The 12,578-nt window shown below is 46.8% G+C and overlaps 2 protein-coding genes across 9 annotated transcripts in view; one reads left to right on the forward strand and one right to left on the reverse strand.

Moving 5' to 3' along the window:
- The window catches only part of foxred2 (FAD-dependent oxidoreductase domain containing 2), a 120,377-nt gene that overhangs the window by 98,896 nt on the left and 8,903 nt on the right, over window positions 1-12,578 (reverse strand). The gene's annotated exons all lie outside the window — the stretch shown is intronic.
- Window positions 1-12,578, forward strand: part of hmox1a (heme oxygenase 1a) — a 75,217-nt gene that overhangs the window by 6,278 nt on the left and 56,361 nt on the right. Inside the window, exon 6 of one of the 2 annotated variants that reach the window (XM_052043138.1) lies at window positions 313-804. The exons of the other annotated variant lie outside the window; for it this stretch is intronic. Coding sequence (XP_051899098.1) covers window positions 313-804 — 492 coding nt within the window. The remainder of the gene's footprint in view (window positions 1-312; window positions 805-12,578) is intronic. 2 annotated transcript variants of the gene reach the window in all.

Below are 12,578 nucleotides of genomic sequence, written 5' to 3' on the forward strand. Positions count from 1 at the left end.
CTGCCTGTGCAGCAGTTAGTACTGTTCCTTCAACTAGCACTCCCTCAATATTGACCAGACATCTGGCTCTCATCTCTCCTACTGCATTCAGAACCCTCAGTGTCCTCTCTCTGCGTTCCCCGTCAGCATCCTCATCTTGTTGGTAAGCTCACTGAGCCAAGCCATGTCCACTGCCCTCTCCCTCAGTCCCCTCCTATATAGGAGTTCTAATAGTGAGCCAAGCCTTGCTCACCATCACCTTGCTTCCCTCCCTACTCCAGCTGTTACTGGACTCTCTGTACTTCATCTACCTTGCTTCCCTCCCTACTCCAGCTGTTACTGGACTCTCTGTACTTCATCTACACTGCCCTGGAAGAGGAGAGCGAGCGGAACAAGGACCACCCGGCCTTCGCCCCTGTCTACTTTCCCTCGGAACTGGATCGGAAGGAAGCCTTGGAGCGGGACCTGGAATACTTCCATGGGCCGGAATGGAGGAGCCACATCAAGTGTCCGAAGGCCACTGGGAAATACGTGTCCCGGATCCAGCAGGTGGGGCGCAGTGAGCCTGAGCTGCTGGTCGCTCACGCCTACATCAGGTATCTGGGTGACCTGTCGGGGGGGCAGGTGCTGAAGAAGGTGGCCCAGAAAGCTTTGCAGTTGCCAAGCACAGGCGAAGGGATCGCATTCTTCAGCTTTGACCGGATCACCAACGCAACCAAGTTCAAGCAGTTGTACCGCTCGCGCATGAACACACTGGAAGCCCACGGAGAGACACGGCAAAGGATCCTGGAAGAGGCCAACAGGGCCTTTCAGCTCAATGTGGAGGTAAGACATGCTTATTGCTGCATAACCAGTAATTACAGCTTCTGGTTAAACTCGTATCATCTTGTGGGCCAGCAAAACAGTTACAGAATGCTTAACAGTCTGGCAGAATGCAGTGGTGGTTCTTTCATATCTGCATGCTCTATTTTTTTAGACAACACAGTGGATGTATTCTCAGTCTGATTAACAAAGTGACAGACCATGTCACAAATCCTCTCTTCACAACCCTCACCGCCTCCATCCTAACCAACAATGAAGTTATTGTGAAAATAAAAAAAAATGACAAATGCTGGAAACCTAAAATATAAATAGTTCTGACAAAGGGTCGCAGACCTGAAGGGTTGACTGTTTCTCTTTCCACAGAAACTGTCTGACCTACTGAGTTTTTCCAGCATTTTCTGTTTTTGTTCTTATTTAAACTCTTCTGATGGGATGGGAGGGTTTTGTGTGCTCCCACACCCATACAATGTGGAGAGGGTGCAGTGAATCTATCAAACTAAAGTATCCAATTAGCCAGTCCACAACTTCAACCCAGTAACCCAGTGCTCCACTCACCAAGACCTTCCACAAGGGAGTTCTACCACCGCACCTTTGATTCAGAGGCAGGAATGCTGCCACCAGCTGAAGGCTCACTCCAGCGACCATACTTATGTGGCAACACATTTTGTGTGGTAGGGATGGGGGGGGGGGGCAGAGGAAGGGTAATGGGTTTATTTATATTCACCTTCTCTCTCAGCCCCCTAATTTTCTCCCCCCACCATACTGCTAACACCCTGCTGATGGGGTGACACTGTTTCCTTCAATTCCTTGGCCAAATGGTGTTATCAATGAGCCCAGCCAACAGGATAGGAAATGGAATATTTCCTGCCAACTTCAAGAACAATAGTCAATAGTGTCCCCTTTGCTTCTTCCAAACAAGGATCAGCTGCTCTAGCCCACTCTTGGGGATTGGAGCCCAGCCTTTTTGGACTATGCCACATTGATTGAGAAACTCACAGCCTCCCACCAACACCTCCCCCCCAACCCCCCTTCCCCCCAAGTGGCAGTTGCTGTAAATCCCTTGAAATAAAAACAGCTCTTTATTTCTCATTGCAGGTTTTCAATGAACTCCAGAGATTGAGCTCTGAGTCAGAGAGAAATGGCACTGTGTACAGGAGCGAGATCCGGAAACGTGCCGTTGTTCAGGGTAAGGGAAACGCAAGGGAGGCATGACAGTGTGAGGAAGACTCGGAGGGGGTAATTGCTAGTGGGCAACTGAATGGGAGAACTCTGATAAAATGGGTTAGCGGGTGGAACGGGGATGGGTTACTGAGTTGGTGTTGGGTAGCCCTAGCCTTGACTGGGAGTCTAATAACATCTTCTCCAGCCCTCTGCAAAAGGAAGGTTCACTAACAAATAGAATACAATGGCCTGTGAGAGTACAAAGGATACTCAGAGCTTCCATATAAACACAAGGATACTCACAACCTTTGGCTGGTTCCAATTAACCAATGACAGTAATCTGTTTTCTTCACAGAACGATCAATGCACACAGGAGCCACTCAGGATTTGCCGCTGCAACCACGTGATTCACTGACCAACAGTCCAGGCCTGCGATTCGCTCTCCTCTTTGGCTTAGTGGTAGTGTCACTTGGTATCGGATGGTATCTGCTGTGAGCCTGTTGAACATGAAGCACAGGATTTCAACCTAAATGGACCTCTTCTCCTATGTGTCTGTATCTGCAGCACTAACTGAATTGAATCATAAGTCAGCTGTGGCTCCATGGGTAGCATTCTCATCTCATATTCAGAAAGGTGTGGGTTCAAGTCCCACTCCAGTGACTAGAGCACATGATCTAGGCTGACATCAAAGTACAGTGCTATACTGACAGAGATGTTGTCCTTTGGACAAAATGTTAAATCAAGATCCCCTCAGCTCACTTAAAAACTCAATAGCAAAGTGGAGCAGTTCACTGTGCTGCCACTAAGTATTTAGCACTGAGCCAACCACATTAAAATGGATCATCTGGACATTAGCACACCACTGTTAGTGGGATTCTCAGTGGCTTTCAAGTACTTTAAAGGAAGAATGAAAAAGGGGTTTGTCAATCTTCATTGAAGCCATGTGGTGTTCCTGAAAGCTACTCTGCCCCATGTGTAAATGAGCCCATGCAGAAACAATGCTCCAGATCATTGCTGTGGAAGACTGGTTAGTGTTCAGTTGCTCAGGTCCTTCGCTGATCTTGTTCCTGCACTGTATCAGATACTGGAATAAAAAACTCAGGGAAGTGAATACAGGAACAGGAAGCATTCAGATCCTTGAGCTGGTTCCACTAATCAATGAGATCAAAACTGATCGGTACACAAATCTATTCATCTGCCTTACTCAATACCTATTAATATTCTTACTGAATAAAAGTCTATCAGTCTCAGTATTAAAAGGTATAATTGATCCCCACCATCCACAGCCTCCTGGAGGAATGTTCAGGTCCAAGTGTCCTGCTCTTTCAGGCAAAGTGCATCAGACAATGAGAAATAGGAAACAAAGAGAATTTGAGTACTTTTTTAAAAAATGAAAATTCCTTTTAAAATTTTTTGTATTCCTTTCAATCATGAACTGTTGTGGTCGTAAATGTTAAACTACAATTGAGAGTTGGATCACCATTCTGTGTTCTACCCAGCAGATGTACCTTTTAGCTGCCTTGGCCATAAACTTTGTAATTCCCTCCCCTAACCTCTCCAACCCAAATCTCTCTCCTCAAACCAAGACTTGGTTAGCAGTCCCATTTCCTTGCACGGTCTGGCATCAAATTTTGTCTGATAATTGCTCCATGAAGCATGTAATGTTTTCTAAAATTATAAACATTTTTCTATTTTTGATGTTATATGTATAAATATTTGTACAAATTATTTTGCAACCATTTCAATCCAAACTACTGCTTTTGAATTAAAATTTAAGTCAATTGCATAGTCTGTGTTGTATCGCTCAATGATTGCAAGAATGGATGGAATAAGATTCTGAGAGCTCGATGGGTTAATTCAACAGTGAGATACACAAACTTCTTGAACTCTGGTTCTGTGCTGATCTCAATTAACACTGTCACGAGGTAATAACTGATGTCAGAAGCACTGAAAGAGGAACTTTGTCAGTAGGGGGAACGGGTAATGTGGGGAGAAATTCACTCAGATTCTCGGTTCTGCCGCAATTACCAATGCAAGCATCTGTATATCAGGAATAGTCTTGGATATAATGCCACCTGTAGTTAAAGAGCAATGGATAGTTGGGTGAAGTACCAAGGGCCACAAATGCTTTTTAAGCACTTGGAAACTAGTGGGCACACTCACTGCAACTTTAAAAATATCCTGTGGAGAATCTGCAGATGGTCTCTCGGTTGCAACATGAAGCATAAACATAAAACTGGACTGGAAGGAGAGGTTTACATGCTAGTCTGGAGAGCAGGGTTATAATGAATCCTTCCTTCAATGGGACAGTTGGGGTACTTGAGAGATGGCCTTCAACGAAAGAGTCAGAAATTGAGGAGGTAGATTTCCATGTGTAAGAAGAGGCACATGAGCCTTGGGATCTAATGTTAAAATAGGTGTTATGCTGAAGGAGTATTGTGCTGTTCAAGATGCAAGCCTAGAAATTCCTTTACATTTTTATGACTTTAAAGCAGCATTGTGGGTCCCACAAAGATGTGATCTTCAATTGGTAATTGAGTTATTATTGTCACGTACCGAGATACAGCGAAAAATTTTGTTTTGCGTGTCATCCATACAGAACATTTCAAAACATAAGTACAGCGAGGTAGTACAAAGGGAAAAGCAATAACAGAATGCAGAAAATAGTGTTACCGTTACAGAGAAAGTGCAGTGCAGGCAGACAATATGGTAAAAGGGCCATGACAAAATAGATTGAGAGATCAAGAGATAATCTGAACAGCATTGTTGGGTTTCCTTATGTGATGCCATGCTGTCTCCGTTCAATGCTGTTGCTTCTAATGATCTCTCTCAACTGCTTTTGAGAGACCTCGACAAGGACCTTTCCATTCTTTTTCAGATCTTCTTGGTAAACACACAGTCCCTGAGGTGGTGGACAATTACCTCATCTGCACCTCAGCCATCTCAAGGGCAGTATGTGGCAAGAGTGAGTTTCTGGCTGTGCAGGAAGGTTCTGACAGGGAGGGTCCCTCTTACTGCCATTCAGGGGAGGTGTTTGGCAATAAGTTCTGGTGATGAGTCACTCTTGCCAAATAACTTTAACAGTCTGCTCGGGAAACCATCCCACAAGATCCACCATCTCGTTCTCCTGCAGAGCCTCCAAGACATTCTGTGCTGACACCTGTCTGATGGACTTGTTGTCAAAGGTGTTTTTTCTACAGAAGTTTTTCTATGAAGGACAGTTAATACAGCAAGGTCCAACTGAATGGAATACTGCATAGCAATGAGGCCAGGCCCATCCTTTCCAACAAGGGAGGGAGTTAGTCACACTTGGTGTTTGTGTACTCCAGCTCTACACACAGCTTGATCCAGCCACATATAAATGTGGCCATTGGGATGCGGGCAATGTTGGGTATGACACCTTTCTCTGGACACCTATATATCACACCCATTCAGACATGATCCATTCTGGATCTCCAGATGAAACCAAAGATGGTTTGGATGACCACTGTGGCACAGAAAGAAGTATGGGCCACACCATTTCCACATACAGCAACACTGAGAACACTTCCCACCTAATAACCTGGTTTTTGCCTGTCACTTAAACTTTCTGACAAATAACTTTAGAATGCCTCATCCTGCTCCACCGGTCAGACTCTGGATCGGAAGATGATCTTGGTGGACTCCAAGGCGAAGTGCAAGGTTTGCTGGCACTTACATCTCAGAGTTCCTCCTCCACATCCATCCCATTAACTACAACAGGAGCAGATTCTGCATGCATTTTGTTTTGGAGTTGATGCAATTCCCTCCGATTCAGTCTTGCTTTCTGAATGCTTTGAGGATGAAAACCCCTTGATGTTCTTCAATGCTCTCCACCAGACATCAGGGAGTCAAAGAGTGGCTTCATGGTTTTCCGACCTGTTTAATACCTCTTCAGTTTCTCAGTGATATCTGGGGTCAGCAGTTTTATGTTCAGCTTCAATGTTTCCCTGCCAGCCCTCAGGTCTTTCTGTAGCCAGTCAGCTAGAAGGAGGCAGTGGTCAGAGACATCAGTGGATCTGACAGCAAGTGCTTGAGGCATGAGGAGGGAAGTCTATCTGGAACTGGACTGATCCACCAGGAGAACTGCTGTTGTGCTCCACCTGCAGGTTTGCTGAAGACATTGCACAGCTTGCTGTCTTTTACTGTTTCAGCTGAAGGTGACATCCAGTTTGCTGTTGGTCCTGGCTGGAAAACTGAAATAAAAACAAAAAATGCTGGAAAAACCCAGCCTGACCTGCTGAGCTTTACATTAAACCTATTCTTGGGACTTTAGTGATGCTGGAAAAGCACGTGAGTGGGTTGCAAGGGATTAATAACCTGCTAGAGCTAAATAAAAGGTGGAGGCTCCCGTAGAGCATAAGTGACAGCATAGATCAACTGGGCTGAATTTCTGTTTTTTTCATTGTACACTTTTTGTAATGCCAAAGGTAATAATTTCAAAGTTTGTCCTTAATAAGAAAGACAATAGCAGATGTGGGCTGGTAAAATAGGCAGGTTAAATGGCCAAATGTAAGATTAAATTTAAGAAAAAGCGCTGCAGTTCCAGAGTCCACAGACCTTTGATATAGGCAAAAATAAAAAACCCCTTTCCTCCCCAATTTAAAGGTTTGATTTTTCATTTTTCCTAGTTCTGAAAGAACTTCTTCAACCTGAAATTTGACTTGCTGAATATCTTCAGTATTTTCTGTTTCTATTTCAGATCCATGTCATCTGCTCGCTAATTTAATGTGGTTAGGATGGGTTAAAGAGGCTGTATAAAGATGCCCGTGAGATCCTTAGCAATAACAACAAAGGTGCATTCAATAGACCTTTGCTGCCAATCAGACCACAATATTGTGTCTAATTCTGGGCACTGGAAGGAGGCGGAATGGGTGCAAACCATCTTAGAGCAGGAGTAGTGGAGATTCAGTGGTCAAAGTACAAGGGTTGTTTTATTACAGAGTGGCCTCAAGGTCAAGAGTTCCTAGTGTCTAACTTCAGGCTACATGGGGACAACTTTGAGAGGGGAGGCAGTGAATACAGGACTGAAAGTGTTGTATTTGAATGCAGGCAGTGTACGTAATAAGGTAAATGAGTTTACATTGCAGATTGAAATTGGCGGTTATGTCTTGGGCATCAGAGACATAGCTGAAAGGGATCAGAGCTGGGATCTAAACATCCAAGGATATGCATTCTATCGAAAAGACAGGCAGGTGGGCAGAGGGGAGGGGTGTTCCCACTGAGTAGAGTTTGAGGAACCGCAAAGGTAAAAAGACCCTTATGGGAGTTATGTACATGCCTCCAAATAGTAGTCAAGATGTGGGGTACAAAATACACCAGGAGATAGAAAAGGCTTGTGAGAAAGGCAACATTACAGTGATCATGGGGAACTTCAATATGCGGGTAGACTGGGAAAATCAGTTTGGTAATGGTCCGCAAAAAAAGGAATTCACGGAGCGTCTACAAGATGGCTTTTTAGAGCAGCTCATGGTACAGCCCACTAGGGAATAGGCTATTGTGGGATTTGGTGCTGTGTAATGAGGCAATTTGTTCTAATTGTGTTCTTTCTTGTAAAAATTGGGCTTACGTTCTTGTGAATGCTGCTTGTGATACTGCTGCAAGTAAGCTTTTCATTGCACCTGTACATACATGTACTTGTGCATATGACAATAAAATTGCTTATCAGGGAGCTTAAGGTGAAGGAACCCTAAGGAAGCAGTGACCATAAAATGATAGAATTTGCCCTGCAGTTTGGGAGAGAGAAGCTGAAATCTGATGTAACGGTATTACTGTTGAGTAAAGGTAACTAAAGAGGTTTGAGGGAGGAGCTGGCCAGAGTTGATTGGAAAGGGACCCTAGTAGGGAGGGCGGTGGAACAGCAATAACAGGAGTTTCTGGGAGTACTTTGAGAGGCACAGCAGAATTTCATCCCGAGGAAGAAGCACACTAAAGGGAGGACAAGGCAATTATGACTGACAAGGGAGGTTAGGGACAGCATAAAAGCAAAAGAGAAGGCATACAATGTGGCAAAGATTAGTGGGAAGCCAGAGGATTGGGAAAGCTTTAAGAGCCAACAGAGGACAAATAAAGAAGCTATAAGGGAAGAGAAGATGAAATACGAGGGTAAACTAGCCAATAATATAAAAGAAGATTCCAGAAGTTTTTTTTTTAGATACATAAAGGGTAAGAGACAGGCAACAGTGGACATTGGACTGCTTGAAAATGTTGCTGGAGAAGTAGTAATGGGAAACAGGGAAATGGCGGGGGAGCTAAATAGTTACTTTGAGTCAGCCTTCACAGTGGAAGATACCAGTAACATGCCAGAAATTCAAGAGAGTCAGGGAGCAGATGTGAGTGTAGTGGCCAATACTAAGGACAAGGTGCTGGGGAAGCTGAATGGCCTGAAGGTGGATAAGTGACCTAGACCAGATGGATTACACCCCAGGTAGCTGAAGAGATTGTGAAGGCATTAGTAGTGATATTTCAAGAATCATTGGAGTCAGGGAGGATTCCAGAGGACTGGCAAATTGCAAATGTGACATCATTGTTTAAGAAGGGAGAGAGGCAAAAGACAAGAAGTTATAGGCCAGTTAGCTTGACCTCAATAGTTGGTAAGATTTTAGAGTCCATTATTAAGGATGAAATTTCAGAGTTCTTGAAAGTATGTGATAAAATAGGATGAAGGCAGCATGGTTTCATTAAGGGGAGATCCTGTCTGACAAATCCGTTAGAATTCTTTGAGGAAGTAACAAGCAGGTTAATCGAAGGAGAGTTGATGGATGTTATTTACCTGGACTTTCAGAAGGCCTTTGACAAGGTGTCGCACACAAGGCTGCTAAACAAGATAAAAGCCCATTGTGTTAGAGGCAAGGTATTAGCATGGATGGAAGATTGGCTGACTGGCAGTAGTCAGAGAGTGGGGAGAAAGGGATCCTTTTCAGGATGGCTGCTGGTGGCTAATGGAGTTCTGTAGGGTCAGCATTGGGACTACAGCTTTTCACTTTATACATTAATGGTCTGGATGGAGGACCTGATGGCACTGTGGTCAAGTTTGTAGACGATACCAAGATAGGTGGAGGATCAGGTAGTTCGCAGAGGCAGTGAGTCTATAGAAGGACTTGGACAGGTTGGAAGAATAAGCAAAGTGGCAGATGGAATACAGCACAGGGAAGTGTGGGGTTATGCAGTTTGGTAGGAAGAATAAAGGTGTAGACTATTTTCTAAATAGGGAGAAAATTCTGAAAATCAAGAGATGCAAAGGGACTTGGGAGTCCTAGTTCAGGACTCCTTCAAGGTTAACTTGCAGGCTGAGTTGGTAGCAAAGAAGGCAAATGCAAGGTTAGCATTCATTTCAAGAGGACTAAAATATAAAAGCAAGGATGTACTGCTGAGGCTTTAAAAGGCATTGGTCAGACCACATTTGGAATATTATGAGCAATTTTAGGCCCCATAACTAATGTGCTGGGCCTGGAGAGTGTACAGAGGAGGTTCACAAGAATGATCTCAGGAAAGAAAGGCTTAACATACGAGGCATTTGATTTCTCTGGAGTTCAGAAGGATGGGGGGGGGGGTGGAATCTCATTGAAACCTATCGAATACTGAAAGGCTTGGATAGAGTATACGTGGAGAGGATGTTTCCATTAATAGGAGTCTAGGACCTGAGGCACAGCACATTAATAAAGGGATGGGGGCGGAGGGGGGGGGGGGGTTGGAATTGAGATGCTCTTCCACTGAGGGGAGAGATGCTGTGAACTGGAATTCACCACATGGAAGATCAGAAGTGCAATTTTTTTTACTTCAAAATAAGCTTTATTCATAAAAATGTGATACCAAAATACAAAAAAGTACACGGTTATCTTGACATTTGCAACGTTGCCCAATCTATACGTTCACAGTGTCATCCGTGCTCTACATTGGTAGTGTCAGCACTGCGTACACAGCACCATTTCCACTCATCTGGCCTCCTGTGTTTGAGAGGCTCCGCCACCGGGCCCGGCCCCTCAGTGTTTAGTTGCAGAAGAACGCGAGGCTGCAGCCCTTCCCCACACCGAGCCTCGGTACAGTGGAAATGAAGAACGGAAGCAGGGATAACATCAGATCTAGTCCGCACACTCTACAACTCACCGGATGACGGCAGAACCCGGACTAAAAGCTAAAGGAGCGCCTCGACGCGTCGCCCAGGGCAACGTCGTTCCGCCGAACACCGCCTCCCAATTACGTCATGTCCGCTCTTTCGCGCCAGAGTTTCACAGAAGGGCGGGGCCACGACGGGAATTGACCAATAACTCGCCGGTCTCAGTCCAGCGGCCAATTGGAACGGAGTGGGTGGAAACCGTTGCTCCATTTTGGCGCGAAACGATAGTTTCGCGGGAGCGAATAAGCCGGAAGCGGGAGAGAGTCGCCGGCTCGCTGAGTCCCGCCGCCTTAGACCTGCCTCTGGTACCCGCTCCACCATGTCCGGTTTCGATGATCCCGGCGTGTTCTACAGCGACAGTTTCGGGCTCGACCCGCAGGGCGACGAGGGGCAGCTCCGCCGCACACAGGTCAAGAAGCGGCTGCGGGAGTTCCTACGGCAGTACCGGGTGGGCAGTGACCGCACCGGCTTCACCTTCAAGTACAGGTCGGTGCGGGCCCGAGGAAGGGAGGGGTATAATTAACCGAATCCCCCGGAGATCGCCCCCACCTCACCCCCCCCTCCCCTCGCGGAGATCGCCCCCACCTCACCCCCCCCCTCCCCTCGCGGAGATCGCCCCCACCTCACCCCCCCCTCCCCTCGCGGAGATCGCCCCCACCTCACCCCCCCCCTCCCCTCGCGGAGATCGCCCCCACCTCACCTCCCCCCCCTCGCGGAGATCGCCCCCACCTCACCTCCCCCTCCCTCGCGGAGATCGCCCCCACCTCACCCCCCTCCCCTCGCGGAGATCGCCCCCACCTCACCCCCCCTCCCCTCGCGGAGATCGCCCCCACCTCACCTCACCTCACCCCCCTTCCCCTCCCGGACCACTTCCTCTTTTCCCCCTCACGGAGATCGCCCCCCTTCCTCTCCCCCCCCATGATCTCCTCTCCTTCTCTATCTCCTCCTGCACCCCCCCCCCCCCCCGACGGGATTGCCTGGTCCTCCTCTCCCTCCTCCCTCCCGTGATCGACCCTCCTCCTTCCCTTCGGAATTGGACCCCAACCTTCCTTTCTCCCGTGATCAACCCCAATGACCCACTCGCTCCTTACCCCACTGTTGTGTCTCCCCGCCTCCACCCTTTCACTGTTGTCCATTCTCCCTCCTTGACTTGCATTGCTTCCCCACCACCACCAACCCCCTCCCCCCCCCCCCCCCCCCCCAATGTATGGACATGTGTTAGACGGTCAGGTCCAGTATACAAATGCCATTGAGGGAGGTGAGGCAGGTCTCTGGGATAGAGTTTGTGTTGGGGCTGAGGTCCGTGCTTAGTTGCCAGAAATTCCTGTTGATCTGACCAGCAATAGTGGTTGTTCTGAGTAAACTTCAAGCAGTATTTCCTTGGCTGAAGATTGTGAAAGGTGCCACATAAATGCAGCTCTCTTCCTCCCCTCCCTCTTGGATTGGGTATTTGTCCCAGTTATAGGTTCTACATTAGTTCTGTTTTGACGAGAGAGTCCAGGTGTTTAAATATCTCACCACCCTCCCTACCCCAACATTGCAGGGATGAACTCAAACGTCATTATAACCTGGGTGAATATTGGATCGAGGTGTCTCTGGAGGACCTGAGCAGTTTCGATGAGGATCTGGCCGACTACCTCCTGAAGCAGCCGTCTGAACACCTGCCACTGGTAAAGTTCAAGCGCAGCATGCTTGCTCTGGAGCTGGGACACTTGTGTACTCTTCATAACAGTCACACTCCACGCTACAGCACACTGAATTCAAGGGTTGCCGGTGTTGGGGCAGTGCTTTCCTGGGCTTGTCCGATGTCAGTCAGCATGCTGTTGATCAAGGGGGTGCAAGTTGACCTGATCTGACCTCTTGCTGTATAAGGGAGAGATTCAGTCGCCCAATAGTTGGATGATCTAGTACTAACAAGGGCCATTTGAGAAGAATGAATATTTGGAAAGGGACTGGAGATTTGTTTAAGGGTTACTAGTTTCCAATAATGGATGGTAAGGTGATGTTCTGCTCATTCTCTCTCTGGTGTGTGATCAGCTGTTAGGCTGTGAAGTTGTATTGCCTGGAATGTAGAACAATGGAACAGGAGGACGCTGGTCAGCCCATCATTCCTGGGCCAGGTCAGCAATGAACTGCCTGATTAGCCCCACACTGGAGCTCTGCAAATGGTTCTCTTTTCCTTTTAAACTTGCATTTGAATTTTCTTGCTCTGCCCTCTCAGATCTGGGGGCTTCAGTTTTCAACAATTCACTGCTTCAAAGGTTTCATTTTATCTCTGGTTCCACCACCATTTACATTAAATCTGTTTCCTCTGGTCACTGGTCCTTCTGTCACTGGAAGCACCTCTGTTAAATCTCCCTGTAAGCTTCACTGTGATGAGAATGACCCAGGAACTAGAACATAGAACATTACAGCACAGTACAGGCTCTTCGGCCCACAATGTTGTGCCGAAATTTTATCCTGCTCTAAGATCTATCTAACC

The sequence above is a fragment of the Pristis pectinata genome, chromosome 33 (assembly GCF_009764475.1).
Source record: "Pristis pectinata isolate sPriPec2 chromosome 33, sPriPec2.1.pri, whole genome shotgun sequence".
NCBI lineage: Eukaryota > Metazoa > Chordata > Chondrichthyes > Rhinopristiformes > Pristidae > Pristis > Pristis pectinata.